Source organism: Cnephaeus nilssonii (assembly GCF_951640355.1).
Source record: "Cnephaeus nilssonii genome assembly, chromosome: 4".
Lineage (NCBI taxonomy): Eukaryota > Metazoa > Chordata > Mammalia > Chiroptera > Vespertilionidae > Cnephaeus > Cnephaeus nilssonii.
Window position 1 is genome coordinate 36285868 of NC_137075.1, and position 16569 is coordinate 36302436.

At 35.8% G+C, this 16569-nt stretch overlaps 1 protein-coding gene across 1 annotated transcript; it reads left to right on the top strand.

The window, feature by feature from the left end:
- Window positions 1-14518: 14518 nt before the first annotated feature.
- LOC307097973 (olfactory receptor 4F6-like) lies at window positions 14519-15448 on the top strand (the record flags this gene model as incomplete). Its single annotated transcript, XM_079768304.1, has 1 exon — window positions 14519-15448. The coding sequence occupies one exon, from the start codon at window positions 14519-14521 to the stop codon at window positions 15446-15448; it is 930 nt and encodes a 309-aa protein (XP_079624430.1).
- Between the last annotated feature and the right edge of the window lie 1121 nt (window positions 15449-16569).

Sequence of the window (16569 nt, forward strand, 5' to 3'; positions counted from 1 at the left end):
ATATGAATATTTTTTTATTCATGTCATGCGTAGAGTTGAAATGGTGCTGCTCTTAGCAATGGCATATGATGACCCTCATGAGCCTCAAAATGTGTGTTTTCTTTCTAGTGGCTTCCTGGACAGTGGGGATAATTTGTTCTGCATCTCAGGTTTCTTTTTGCCATAACCTTGCCTTTTTGTGGCTATAATAAAGTAGATAACTTTACTGTGATTTTCCTCAAGTCATAAAACTTGCTGTGAAGACACTTAGAAGCTAGATTTTTGTAATCCTTGCTAACAGTGGGGTTTATATCCGTGGCTACTCTTCTCCTTAACTATATCCTTCATCTTTATTTTGTACACTGTCTGGAAATGTTATCAAAAACATTTGTCCAAAGCATTCCGGGGACTTATCCAAAGCATTTCTCACATTGTCAGCTCACATCACTGTAATAATTTTATTTTTATGCAATGCATGTTTTTCTATGTGTAGCCTTTCCTTACAGCATCACTGGATAAGTGTTTATTATTGACTTTGCTATCATCCCTGTCTTGAATATTACCTATGTTACCTATACCAGTACATTAAGAAACAAAGACATGAGTGTGGCTGTGAGAAGATGAGGAAATTGGATTGTGGGTTCTAGTAGGATCTCCTAATGAATGGAGCAGATCTAGAGTACAGGATGCTTCAGGTTCACCAAGAACACTGAGTCACGTGACTGTCATTATTCCTATGGTAAGAAATACTATTTGAGAAGATAGTCCAACAAAGGTAGAAATTGTCAAGTCAGAGATAACTTTATTTTGTCAATCTCAGAGAATAAGTTCACTTCATTTATTTCCATTAAAAAAGATATGATAATAGAAAGCTAAGCTGATTTTTAGGCATAAGCTTAACATTTAAATACCACTTTCTGGATGACATTTTCTGGTACTTGCTAATTTTAATTGCTCTTAATTATTAATAAATACCTCAAAAAGTTGATACATATATCTCATAGTAAGCTTATGGATTTAATAGGTAAAAATGTGAGTTTGGGTAAATCATTAATCATTAAAGTATATTTTTAAATTTCTATTTTAATTTTAGTTTAACTTAGAATAAGAAGAAAATCAACCATGTATTACCTATGTTAAGCCCTTAACCTAGACTTGACTTTATTTTGAGCTTTATTATTCTAGGATGCTGTTTTAGTTTTGTGTTTAGGTCTGAGTGATTGCAGGTAGAGAAGGAATTTCTTTAGTACCATCAATACTTTAGGTAAATACAGGCCAGAGATTTGTACACTTTTCTCTGCCTTTCTGTTATTCTAAAAAGGAAGAACTTTCAATATTCAGTTATTTAGTATATTCTCAAAAAGGGTGGGGGGCATAGAAATGGCAGGTGTGTCACAGGAGAATAATCACCCAGGAGGTGTGTTTAAAGGTCCTGTTTTCCTTGAACATGGTTTCCTGGTCAATCAAAAGATTTCCCCCAAGTTTTATCCATCTGTGTTTGATGGTCTTGAATAAATATAACGCCAACAGTGGTGAGGCATACTCAATTTACTTGAGAATTTCTACATTTGGAATAAAAACTTTATTGAAGTTGCACAAAACTTTTTCATGTATTTGTTTCTACTGTTCTGTAAGTAAAATCTGCTCAATTAAAAGTAATTAATGCCTGTGTTATTTCGTCCTGTGCTTCTCCAAGAACTTTTCCAATAATATCTCTAGTTTTCTCAATGTAAATAAATCAATAATACTTTTTTTCTAATGCTTTGGTATTCACCTGGATAGGAATTTCTTCTTTACTTAATTATTGCTAACCATGCTCTCCATCAAATACGCTATTGGGCTTCTGCAACACCAAAGCCTCCTGATTTTCCTCCTGCTTTTGGGGGAATTCTTTCCCTCTGTCAGTTTTCTCAGTTTTCTTCATCTGCTCAACTACACTTAATATTCCTCACAATTCCATCTGTGGCCTATTCTCACTCTATGTTCTGTCCCTAGGTGACATCCATTCCCATGGCTTTAGTTACTGTCTAAGAGCTAGGTGCTCTCAAAGTTAAGGTACTATTCCTTGAGTTCCTAATTCACAAATCTAACTGCCCACTTACATGGATGCTTCACAGGCATCTCCCACTCAACAAGTCTAAAACTAAGCTAATCATCTCATCCTCAAACCTGATCTTTTTTTAGAGTCCTCAGTCACAATATATGGCACCAATATTTATTCAGTTGCTCTGGAAGTAATAATGTAGTCCTTCCCCCTTAATTCCCAATATTCAATCAATCAGTAAGTCCTATTAATTTCACATTCTAAACACCTCTTAAATATGTCCCCTTATTTTCATCTACAATAGCATCATTATTTTCTAAGGCCTCGCATGTCACTTATCAAATATTAAGTCATCTATGCAGTCTTCCAACTTCAAATCTTGTTTGTCTTAATTCTCATTATCTACATTTTAGTAATAGATATTTAAAAATATAACCCTAAGTGTGTTATTATTTTACTTAAACCCTTCACATACTTGCCACTGTCCTTAAATTAAAATACTAACTCCTTTTCAAGGTTTATCATGCCATCCAAGAGGTGGCTCCCATCCCCCTCTCCAAACTCAGAGAATATGCTCTCTCCTTGCCATTCCAGAGCCAATTTTGTTTTCTTTTACCTGAAAACTTCATGCTCTCTCATCTCTGAGTCTTTGCACTGGCTAATCATTCTGCCTAAAACGTTGGTTCTGCATGCTTCATCTATTCTCCAAATCTGTTTCAGTATCATTTTACCAGGAAAGACTTCCCAGAATCCAGGTGAGTCTTTGCACTGGCTAATCATTCTGCCTAAAACGTTGGTTCTGCATGCTTCATCTATTCTCCAAATCTGTTTCAGTATCATTTTACCAGGAAAGACTTCCCAGAATCCAGGTCCAGGAGAGTTCCTTTCATTATATATTATTACAGCACTCCCTCTGATCACTTTGTAACATTAATCACAGCCATAATTTCTCACTCAGTGTATCTCCCGCATTACGTTCTAAGTTCTATGTGAGGAGGCATGTGTCCCTCATGTTTATGTCTATAACATCAATAACAGTATAGAAAATGTTCAATAAGTATATATATATATATATATATATATATATATATATATATATATATATATATAAAAGCCAAGGGACCGGAATACCACAATGACCAGAATGACTGGAATGACCAGAACAACCGGTCACTATGACGTGCACTACGGCCGGCCAACCTGCCCAATTCTGGGGTGGGGAGGGAAGCCCCTATTCCTTATCAGCCCCCCAACCCCAATCGGGTGTGGGGACCTGCTGGCCAACCTCCCACAGTCCCTCCCCCCCACCAGCCTTGCCCAATCAGCTCCCAACAGGGCAGGCCAGCCAGACCCCACCCATGCATGAATTCGTGCACTGGGCCTCTAGTCATTAAATAAATTAATAAACTCAACAAAGCGTAAAAACATTAGCAACAGGCATAATTTATTGAATAGTATCTGAGCATTCTCCTTACATTCAATCAAAGGTCATATCATTAAAGGACTCCCTTCCTATTTATTTTCTTTTCTCTTCTCAATTAATTTTCTCTGCCTGCGTCTCCTTAATTATCTGCAATAAAATCTACTGATGAGTTACTTTTGCAGGCTTAGGGTCGTTCAAATCTTGAGCCAATCTCAGTTGAGGCAGTCTGTAAATCCTTGGTCTCAGCCTTGCTGGTATTCCTAGGTCTCCTGAACTCTAAATTACGACTACTGCTCCTCTGTTGGCCCAGGAGTCTTCTCCACGGCTGAGAAAACCCATGATCCATGCTCCAGGAGATCGCCCTGAAATCACAGCATGTTCTGTGCCTGATTTGCCAACTCCCTAGGATTTTATTTCTGCCTAGATTCTTCCTCATTTATCTTAATAAGCTGTTCTGCCTGGAACTCCAGTCTCCCACAAAGGCATATCAAGACAGCAGTACACTGGTGTGGTAGAATACTTTATGAGGATCTGTACTATTCACTGTGTTGCAGAAGAGCCCTCTGGGAGTGCAACAAGAAAAAATTACCAATAACCTCAGAGTATTTGTACTTCTTCTAAGCAACTAAATTGTTTCACCTTGTCATATGTACACTATGTTTCATGTAACTTACCATGCATCCCATTTGTTTTTTAAACATTTTTGTTCACATTATCTCCAGTTTTTATCCTTGCTTATAAATTTTTGGAGTGTCACTATTTTTAAAAAATTAATTTGATATCAAACATTATTCTATTGCTATTCTAGAGAAGATAATTTTTCCTTGTTTCTGAACAAGATAATGAAATAGAGCTTTAAACAAATAGAATTCTAAATAAAGTAGAGCCTTGAAAGTTTGAGGCCTCCATGATAACCTGAAGACCACATTCTTTGTATCTACACATCAACGATAAAGCCAGGTTTCTCCAGAGAGATCCACTAGGCTTGCCTCAGTAACTTGTGATGGGGCCTTTAAATGATTATCTCCCTTTCAGATAAACATGTTCCTGTTACAGGTAATTAAAAATAACTCCCTACACTTTTTATTTTATATTTGTATCCATTTCCCAATGGTCTCTTAAGAAATTGATCCAATAAAATACAAATCTTTCTTGTATCCAGGCAATTCAGGAAAAATAAAGGGCAAATACATTCAAGACCTTCATCGCCGACAGTCGAAAGTTTGGGAGCACAAGTAGATGTTCACAGGTAATCATTTGCTATAATTGATAATAGGAAAATGATTAGTTTGTTCTCCTGTTATAATTTATAAGAATTATCTCAGCATATAAGGGTGTTTAGATTTATTTCTTTAATTTTCATTCATGTACTATGAGTGAAGGTATATCTGTCCACTCAGGATATATTTTCTTTCACACCCTTATCTCAGTCATTCCAAGAAATTCATACCCCAATACTACCCACCCTAAAAAGAGATTATTTTATACTAATCAACATATTATCTCAAAACTTTCCCTCTCCCCCTCTGTTTCATCAGCAGGCAATTATTTTTTCTCATTGTTATCAATTTTATTTTACCTTTTAAGTCTCTCTATAAATTCAGCCTTCACATTTCAGATAGCAATAAACAATACTCAAGTGGCTTTCTTATTTTTTTCTAAACTCATGCTTTGCTGACATACCTTTTAACTGCAAAATTAAATCTGTTAAGCAGGAAATCGTATTTCTTCTCAATATAGTCAATCTTTTTTAAATTAAATTTATTAAGCTGAAATTGGTTGATGAAATTATATAGGTTTTAAGTGTACAATTCTATGATACATCATCTGTATATTGCATTGTGTGCCCACCACCCAAACTCAAATGTTCTTCCATCACCATATATTTGACCCCTTTACCCTTTATCATCCCTCACCCCCTTTCCTCTCATAACTATCATACTGTTGACTGTGTCTATTATTTCAATTTTACTTTAGAATACTAGTTATTAATTTCTCCACCCTTCTCTTTTAGGATTGTTTTCTAGAATGGAGATATAAAAGTTGAGTATAAAACTATTGGCTTTACAACCATCTGAAAATTCACTGAATCAATAAGAGAGAAATTTAAGTAATAGATAAATACGGGAAATAAGTACTAAATAAGAATAGGGAAGCCTACACACTCATGGCTAAACAATTCATTTAAACTTTTGGCATTCAGTTTTCTCATCCATAAACCATATGTATGGAAGGCACCAAGCAATTCTTTCAATATTTTTCTCTTGGGGAAATCAATGTGATTCAAAGATTTAGTCCCCAAGAGAAACTAATAATGGGCTTGCTTGTCTCTATGACAGCAGTGGGTCACTCTCCTTTCCACTAATTAGCTTTTTTTCTTTATAAAGAATCTCATATAGAGCTTTGTCTTGGGTGGGGAAGGTATTAGTTACAGAAATGAAGACTAAGCTCTCTGAATTTCTCTTCTAAAAATGTACATCTTGTGACTGAACAGGCAGGTAGGAAAGATGCTTTTAAATTACAAAACTGCTTCTGTCATGTTTTCTTCCCTCTCTCCATCCCCCTCAACTCCCCTTTAATGTCTTCTCTTCTATAAAATATTTGTGTCAGAAATTTTCTCCTTTTTGAAATGTGTTTTCCTTTTATTCTATGCCATCTCTCCTATTCTAAAAATTCAATTATTGAATCACATTGTCTTGTAAAATTAATTCTGCACACACAAAGACATTTTTGATATTTTCCAGTTATCTCCTTAATGTAAATATTTTCAAGATTCATGGTTCTGATGTTTGTGCTCTCCAACTAATTTTAAACTTTATTTTTCATTGGGTAAAACAGCCATTCCCACCCTATCTGAGGGCCAAATTCTGTTTTAAATCAGAGGGGGAAAGATCTCAATCCTTGACCTCCAGGATTTCGATGTGGTTCTCTCTCCTTCAGTATTACTATCCTCCACATTTGAAGGCTCCAGCCAATGCCCAAAAATATTCTGGCCCCAAGCCAGGGTATGGTATAGAGGAGCTGGTGACTATAAGTTCTGAAATGGAACTGTTCAGGGTTGGCCAGGTAGTTGTAAAAATAGGTAAGGGAACAAGGAAAAGCAATATTTAATGAAAAAGAAATGGTGTTTTATCAATAGAAGACCAATTTTATTTTAAATGAAATAGGAACTCAGGGATAGATTGGGCCCTTCCAATTAAGTTACAGTGGTCCTATCAAATACAAATAATTCTAACTTTTGAGGAAGACCATTGGACTGAAAGTTAGGCTAACTTTCAGTTCTGGCTCTGTGAACATATTGTTATAAACACATGACTAGCCATTTAACCTCACTGGGTTCTCTAGTTGTAGAACGAAATAACTTTGAGTTCACCTCAAAGTTCTTTCCCACTTCTATGTAAACCTATAATTTTGATCATCTTTTTTTTAAAATACTTATCTACATTTTCTGTTTAAAGATGTGTCTTCCCAGGCCCTGAATGACTACAAATTTTATATCTCCAACAGGAGAGATGGCAAGCTCTATCAGGATCTAGCTTCTGAAGTACTCTTGAGAGCCTCACAAAGTCACCAGTGTTTCCCAAGAAGGCAGAGAAACCCAGCTCTCTCAGGTCATCAGAATTTCTTCAATAATGATACATATTAATTCCAGATGTTTATAACAGAAAGAGTGTTTGGGACTTTCTTCACTTATCTAAGTACTCATATATATGCATATAACTGGGTTATTACCAGGAAGTACAAGCTTATAGAGAAAATATTATTAAATTCAAATTATCTATATATTTGTGAGGGCTACTATTTTGTTTCTTATATAGAAGATTTTATATCTATTTCTAGAAAATTCATTCAACAAATATTTCTATGTCTTAGATACTGTTTAAGGTTATATACTGTTAGACAAAGCATAAAAGGTCTCTAAATCATAAACTTTAATGTAGGTAAAATACTGTCTGGAGGCTAATGGGATGTTTTTAATCAATTACTTCCTAATATTTTAGAGGTGAACCATTATGTTCATCTACCCAATTTCATGATGAGAGTCCTGAGCTTAGTTGAATAGGATAAAACAATTGATCTTAAACAGTCAACATGATTCTTTTTATTTTTCAACATGATTCTTCATCTTCAACTTTATTTCTCCAAAGACACTGAATTGTATGGTGAGCTTAGGAAGTCACCAAACATCTCCTGCTTTGCCGTGAAATCTTTATTAGAATTCATTCCCAATGGCCAACCCTGACCAAAGTGAAGCAAGGGAATGCTTTGTCAGTTACCTGGATGGAATGCCCCAAGAAATTTCAACTTCATGATAGTTTTATACAAAGTCCAAGTTTAATCAGGACCCTTTACTTATTACTTTGCTATATCCTCCACCCCCTTAGTAATCTCATCTATGAATCAATTTTTGGCAGTTTAAGAAAATGGCTAATTGGATGAGAAAGGTGTAAGGCTTTATTTCCTCAGTTGGTATGTCTTTTAACAACTAGTCAATCTTGTTTTCAAACATCCTTACTAAACCATTCCTTCAACTCTCTGTACTCTTTGGTAGTTTTATAAAAACAAACTAATATAAATATATGTGAACTGACATATATTTCAAAATATAAAATATTTTTAATATTTTTTTAAATTTTCAATTAGAGTTGATGTACAGTATAGTTTCAGGTGCACAACCCAGTGATTAGACATTTATATAACTTACAAAATGATAGTCCTGATAGATCTAGTACCATCTGACACCATACACAATTATTATAATCCTAGAGGCCCAGCGCACAAAATCATGCACAGGTAGGGTCCCTAGGCCTAGCCTATGATCAGGGCCATCTTCCGCCCACTCGCCAATCCCCAGTCCCGCCCCACTGCCACCCACCCAGTTCCCCATGGTTCCCCGTTCACCATGCTGTGATCAGAGCCTGCGGGCCAAGGGGAGGGACCAAGAGGTGGTCAATGCACCTTAAGCGACTGGTCAAGCAGTCATTCTGGTCGTTGTGTCGTTATGGTTGCTAGGCTTTCATTATATAGGATTACTAGAGGAGTGGGCCTAAGCAGCAGTCAGACATCCTTAGCGCTGTGCTGCCGAGGAGGCAGGCGGGAGAGACCATGGGCCCGGCTTGTGGTTGAGCAGAGCTCCCAGTGGGAACGCACAGAGCACCAGGGGGAAGCTTCTGTGTTGAGCGTCTGCCCCCTGGTGGTCAGTGCACATTATAGTGACTGGTTGTTCCCGGTTGTTCCCCCTTTAGGGTCAATTTATATATTACCCTTTTATTATATAGGATGCTGTACTTTTCATCCCCATGACTATTCTGTACCTGCTAATTTGTATTTAATACCTTCACCTTTTTCACCCATCTCCCCAACCCTCCTCCCATCTTGCAACCATCAAAATGTTCTCCGTATCTATAAGACTGTTTCTGTTTCACTTATTCCTTTTTTTTTTTGTTTTTTTAGATTCCACATATAAGTGAAATCATATGGCATTTGTTTTTCTCTGATTTGTTTCACTCAGCACAATCCATGTCATTGCAGCTGGCAAGATTTCATTCTTTTTTTTTTGGCTGTCATATTTCATTGTATATATAAGTACCACTTCTTTATTCTTTCATCTATTGATGGACACCTAGGTTGCTTCCACATCTAGGCTATTGTAAACAATGCCGTAATGAAGATTTATCTTTTAAATTTATAGGTTTCAATTTAGTGTTTGGGTTTCTTCGAATAAATACTCAGAAATGGAGTTGCTGGGTTCTTCTTTGCCTCTTGTTATAGCCCTTATTTTAAAGTCTTTCTGGTGTAAGTATTGCTACCCCAATTTTTCTGTTTCCATTTTTATAAAATATCTTTATCTATCCATTTACTTTTAATTAGTGTGTCTCTTTTAATCTGAAATTATATTTTTTTATTTTTTAATATATGTTATTGATTTCTAAGAGGAAAGGAAAGGGAGAGAGAGCTAGAAACTTCAGTGATGACAGAGAATCATTGCATGTCCCTTACTGGGGATCGAGCCTGCAACCCGGCATGTGCCCTTAACCGGAATCAAACTTGGGACCCTTTAGTCCAAAGGCCAATGTTTTATCCATTGAGCCAAATCAGCTAGGGCAGTAGATTTTTTTAAGCTCTAAAATGTCAAAGTCAACTACCATTATTTAAAAATTTGGATTATGCAATTGGTTTACTTTCACTGTACTTAATATTATAAAGAAAAAAACCTAATGCTGCCGAAACTGGTTTGGCTCAGTGGATAGAGCATCGGCCTTCGGACTGAAAGGTCCTGGGTTCGATTCCGGTCAAGGGCATGTACCTTGGTTGCGGGCACATCCCCAGTGGGGGGTGTGCAGGAGGCAGCTGATCGATGTTTCTAACTCTCTATCCCTCTCCCCTCCTCTCTGTAAAAAATCAATAAAATATATTTTTAAAAAAAAACCTAATGCTATTTATTATAAACTTTTATTAACACTTATTTTAATAACTCTATTACATTCCATCATGTACATATGTTATAATAGCTTTAAGCCAAATGTTTGGCATTTAAATTGTTCAAAGTTTTATCACTGTAAAGTATGATAAAAATTTTTGTCCCAAAAACTCTTTTCTGTGCAAATAGAATTTCATATGAGATATTATTGAACCAAATGGTATGGATTCAAGATTCTTGATACATGACTTCAATCTTTTTTTAATGTTTGAATCATTCTATACTACCTCTAGCAATGTATAATGGTAACTATTTCACTAAGATATTGACAGTTTTGATAATAATAATTGTAAAACTATTTTTTAATTTAATAAGAAAATAAAAGGAAGAAATCAGTATATATACACATACATACATACATGAATAGTTTACATTTCTGAATTCCCTCTTATCATGTGTCATTCACCTATTAGATTTTATTGAGTGGTTTGAACTCTTTATTATGTTATGAAAATATTAACCTTTAGTCTCTATACAGCATTTTACATTCAAGTATGATTTATGTGTTGGCTTGGGGTAGATTGTGTTTTGGTGTTTGATTTTTGTTTTTTGGGGGGGAGGGCAGGTGAATTTTTTTCTTTTTTTAATTAATCTTTACTGTTATATTACAGATGTGCCCTTCTATTTCCCCATTGACCTCTGCCCCACCCCCCAGGCCTTCACCACCCTATAGTCTGTGTCCATAGGTTATGCATATGTGCATATAAATTCTTTGGTTAATCTCTCCCCACCACCCCACCACCCCTGCCTTCCCTCTGGAGGTAGTTTGTTTTAAGTTTATATGAGAAACAGCCTTCAGGGGTGTTTTAACTGTCATTACACATTTTTACACTCATTTCTAATTGTAATTTTATTTTATTATTCTTGGTATATTGTAAAAGGTTGTCTTTTTTTAAAGCATATTTATATGCTCATATACACTCTCCCAATTTTCTGGGATTTGATATTTATTTTGTTTTTAATATTTATTATTTACATTCACCTGAATTCTGAGTTTATTTTTTGCATTCTTTCCCAACTTTTTTAAATGCCTGATTAGTTCATGTATTTAAATAAATTAGAATATTTAAAGCAATAGATTGCCTCTGAATGCAGCTTTGATCATACGACATTAATTTTTTATACCTGGGTTCCATTATTTTGTAAATAGTTTACAATCAATTAAACAAAGTATTTGTTACTAACCAATTTTCTTTTCCTTTTTTGCCTTTTTTAAAACTCTTTCTTAATTGAATTTGTAGGGTAGGAATTGGTTAAAAATTATATAGGTTTTAGGTGTACAATTGTATAATCTATAATACATCACCTGTATATTATATTGTGTGTTTCTCTCCCCCTTCCCCTAAGTCATCTCCTTCCATCTCCATTTATTCTACCTTTATCCTTTTCTTCCTCCAGCTACTCAACTTTTCCTCTGGTAATCACCATACTGTTGTCTGTGTCTATACGTGTTTGTGGGTTTTTTTGGTTAATCCCTTTATCTTTTCACCCAGCCTCTAACCCCCATCCCCTCGACAACTGTCAGTCTGTTCTCTGCTTCTCTGAGTCTGTTTCTATTTTGTTCGTTAGCTTATTTTGTTTATTAGATTCCACATACAAGTAAAATCCTATGGTACTTGTCTTTCTCTGACAGCTATTTCACTAAGCATAGAACTCTCCAGGTCCATCCATGCTGTTCCAAAAGGTAAGGTTTCTTTTTCTTTTTTTTCTTTTTTTAATATCCTAGTAGTATTCCCTTTTGTAAATATACCTCAGCTTTTTGTTGTTGTTGCTATTGTTGGCACTGTCATAGATGTCCCCAATTCTCCCCTCCAATGCCCACCTCCAACCAGTTGTCACCCCGTGACCTTCACCACACTGCAGTCTGTGTTAATGGGCCAGACATATATGTTCTTTGATTAATCTCTTCACCTTCTTTCATGAGTCCCCACCACCACCTTCCCCTCTGCCATCTGTCTGTCTTTTACATGTATCTATGCCTCTGGTTCTATTTTGCTCATTGGTTTATTTTGTTTATTAGATTCCACATATAAGTATTTGTCTTTCTCTGACTGGCTTATTTCACTTAACATAACAATCTCCGGGTTCATCAATGCTGTCACAAAAGGTAAGAGTTCCTTCATTTTTACAGCCACTATTCAGTTGTGTAAATGTACCACAGCTTTTTTATCCACTCATCTACTCATGGGCAATTGGGCTGTTTCTAGATCTTGGCTATTGTAAATAATGCTGCTATGAACATAGGTGTGTATATATTCTTTCTGATTAGTGTTTCAGGATTTTTAAGATATATTCTCAGAAGTGGGATTGCTGGGTCAAATGGCAGTTCCAGTTTTAATTTTTAGAGGAAACTTCATACTGTTTTCCACAGTGGCTGTACCAATCTGCACTCCCACCAACAGTACCCAAGGGTTCTCTTTTTCCACATCCTTGCCAACACTTGTTTGTTGGTTTATTGATGATAGCCATTCTGACAGGTGTGAGGTAATAGCTCATTGTGGTTTTAATTTGCATTTATCTGATGAATAGTGATGTTGAGCATTTTTTTATATGTCTATAAGTCATCTGTATATCCTCTTTGAAGAAGTAGCTATTCAGGTCTTTTGTCCAATTCTTAATTGGATTGTATGTCTGTTTGGTGTTTTTATAATTTCTTTATAAATTTTTATTATTAATCCCTTATCAAATGTATCACTAGCAAATATGTTCTCCCATTCAATGGGTTGTCTTTTTGTTTTGTTCAATGGTTTTCTTTGCTCTGAAAAACCTTTTTAGTTTGATGTAGTCATATTTGTTTATTTTTGTTGTTGTTGATTTATTTGCTTGAGGAGATATATCAGAAAAAAATATTACTATAAGAAATGTCATAGATTTTACTGCCTATGTATTCTTCCAAGATTTTTATGGTATAGAGTCTTACATTTAAGTCTTTAATCCATTTTGAGTTTATTCTTGTGTATGGTGTAAGAAGGTAGTCTAGTTTCTTTTTTTTTTCCTCACATATCTGTCCTATTTTCCTGTCATTTATTTTTACCCCATTGTATGTTCTTGGCTCCTTTGTCAAGTACTAATTGACCATAAAGGTGTGGGTTTATTTCTGGGTTCTCTTTTTTATTCCAATTATCTAAATGTCTGTTTTTATGCCAGTACCATACTGTTTTGATTATGATGGCCTTAAGTTATAGTTTGATATCAGGTAGTGTGATACCTCCAACTTTGTTCTTCTTTCTCAAGATTGCTGTGGCTATTCTGGTTCTTTTATGGTTCCATAAAAATTTTTTAAATATTTGTTCTAGTTCTGTGAAAAACACCATAGGTGTCTTGATAGGAATTTCATTTAATCCATAGATTGCTTTGATTAGTATGGACATTTTAATGATGTTAATTCTTCCTATCCATGAACATGGTATATACTTCCACTTATTAGTATCTTCTTCAATTTCTTTCTTCGTGTCTTACAATTTTTCGAGTATAGGTGCTTTACCTTCTTGGTTAAATTTACTCCTAGGTATGTTATTATTTTGGATGTAATTTTAAATGAGATTGTTTTCTTAGTTTTCCCTTCTGATAGTTCAGTATTGGTGTATAAAATGCAACTGATTTCTGGGTATTTATTTTGTATCAAGCTACTTTACTAAATTCATTTATCAGTTCTAGTAGTTTTTTTGGTAGGGCTAGTGAATCTCTTTTGAGTAGGTGGGCACCAATCAGGTTCACAGAGAAAGTGGAGGAAATGGCCCCTGACTTAAAGCCACACAACTCAGTCACTGACCCCCCCCTTAGTCTGACCAGACCTCAACATCTTAACCCAGGCAGCTGACTCCTCAGCAGGGCACAAGTTCCATTGGTTGGGTGACTGGGACTCCAGAGGGTGGGCTATTACATTCTCCCAGGCTGATGCCATATGGAAGGGAGTGCTCCACCTAAGAAAGATGGAGTCTACAGTATAAGACAGGGACTTGGCATAGAGCCTTTTCCCAGAACCACAAACCAAGTCTCCTCTCACACAACTCTAGTCCACTCACCCTTTCTCCCCCAGAGCCCAGGGTGAATGAACAAGATTTTGTGAGCTGGCCCTTTAAGAGAGTGCCTGTGTCTCTAGATAACTCTCATCTCTCCCTGGAAGACAGAATTCCCACTGATTTTCACAGTCAGGTATATGGGCACCTCTTTCAGGCTCTGGTGCTCTGGGCTGAGACCCATACATGTCAGGAGGAACCTTTGCAGCTGAGATATTTCTCCAGAATCTCAGTGGCTGCCCATGGGAGCTGTGGGAGCATGGCCAGCCATTTTCATGTCTCTGCCCTTCCTACCAATCTTGATGTGGCTTCTTCTATAAATCCTTGGTTATAAAACTTCTCTTTAGCTAGTATTTAGTTGGTTATTCAGGTTGATTGCTCTACATTTATAATTCCAGTTTAGTCCTGGTTGGAGGTGAGTGTAACATCTACCTACTCCACTGTCATCTTGGATCCCCTTACTAATCGTTTTAAATTATCAACATTTAACAATATTTTTTCAGTACCTACAAGTTGATTCCTTTTTCCTTTTCTTTCAGGTCACTTCAGAGTTTTCCCTTCTTTCTGATTCAATGGACCAAGTAAATGGCTCTGTGGTAACAGAATTTGTATTACTGGGACTTGCACAATCTTTGGGAATGCAGTCTTTTCTTTTTCTTTTCTTTGCTTTATTCTATGTGGGAATTATCCTGGGAAACCTCTTCATTGTGTTCACAGTGATTTTTGATTCTCACTTACACTCCCCCATGTATATTCTGCTGGCTAACCTATCACTCATTGACCTGGGCCTTTCATCTACCACAGTTCCTAGGATGATATCTGATCTTTTCAGTGATTGCAAAATCATTTCCTTCCACAGTTGCATGGCACAAATGTTCTTTATTCATGTCATGGGAGGAGTGGAGATGGTGCTGCTCATAGCTATGGCATATGACAGGTACACTGCAATCTGCAAACCTCTCCACTATCTAACTATTATGAGTCCCCAAATGTGTGTACTTTTAATAGTGGCTGCTTGGACCATTGGAATGATTCATGCAGTGTTTCAGTTTGTTTTTGTCATAAATTTACCTTTCTGTGGCCCTAATAATGTGGGGAGCTTTTATTGTGATTTTCCTAGGGTAATTAAACTTGCATGCATGGACACTTACAGACTAGAATTTGTGGTCATTGCCAACAGTGGCTTCATATCTATGGGAACCTTCTTTTTCTTAATTATATCATACATCTTTATTCTAGTCACTGTCAGAAAACATTCTTCAAAGGATTTGTCTAAAGCATTATTCACTTTGTCAGCTCACATCACTGTAGTGGTTTTGTTTTTCATTCCATGCATGTTTCTCTATGTGTGGCCTTTCCCAACCAAGTCATTGGATACATTTTTTTCCATTGTGGATTTTGTTGTCACCCCTGTCTTAAATCCTGCCATCTATACTTTAAGGAACAGAGATATGCAAGTGGCAATGAGAAGGCTGAGTGGACAAGTTATAAATTCTAGGTAGATGATGTGACAGTTCATTGATGAGAGTACAAGATGAATATCATGGACCAAAAGGACCCTCATGATTACCATAAACACTATGGAATGTGTACAATTTCATTACTGCCTTTAAAAAACTGAGAATTCTATCAAAAAAAGAAGTATTAAGTCAAAGAATTTCATTCTTAGATAGAGATTCAATATTTTTTAGTTATAAAAAATAGTGTTATGGCCTGTCCAATGTGGCTCAGAGGTTGAGCAATGGCCTATGAACCAGAAGGTCCCGGTTCAATTTCTGGTCAGAGCATATGCCTGTGAAGGGCATGCAGGAGGTAACCAATCAATGATTCTTATCATGGATGTTTCTCTCTCTCTCTCTCTCTCTCTCTCTCTCTCTCTCTCTCTCTCTCCTTCTTCCTTCCACTCTGAAATCAATAAAAATATATTTTAAAAAATAGTGTTATGTATTTCAATCTAACCTACAAAACTAAATTGTAGTTACCATCAATGACTACATTTAATTTTCAATGTGTATATAAATATATACATGTACATATGTATGATTTCCCTTTTTCACTATGTTCATAGTGATAAAAAGTATCACTGGAAATCAGTTAATATTTCTTACAGAAATTATGTGAATCCAATGGATAAAATATGAGTTTATATAAACTAGCAGACATTAAAGTCAAGGTAGAAATAATTCTCATCCTAATTGTACTTTAAGTTAGATAAATAGGAAGGAAAAAGTATGTTATAACTCTTAAGAATTTTTTTCAGTCTTTGATTGTCAATGTGTTTTGGACAATGTGATTTTACAAATAGACTCTATACTTTGCATTATGCAAAATTTGCCTGTGTTCCATTTTTCCCAACAGCAAATTACCTTTGCAGTCCTCCTTATAGCATCTCCTGGTTCATTCTTTTAAGTATCTGCAATTCTAAACATATTTGAAGGAACTTATTACCCAGAGGAAGGTACCCCACAGAGATCTCAGCTTATTTACTAGTAATGTGCCTGTTCTTAAGCTAGGTGCTTAGGACAGAGAGGGCAACTCACATTTTTCAGGTAAAACTTGGAAAGTCTAGTGCTCAATGAGCACAATTGAGAGATCGCTTGGATGTATTTCTATGACTGGTTAA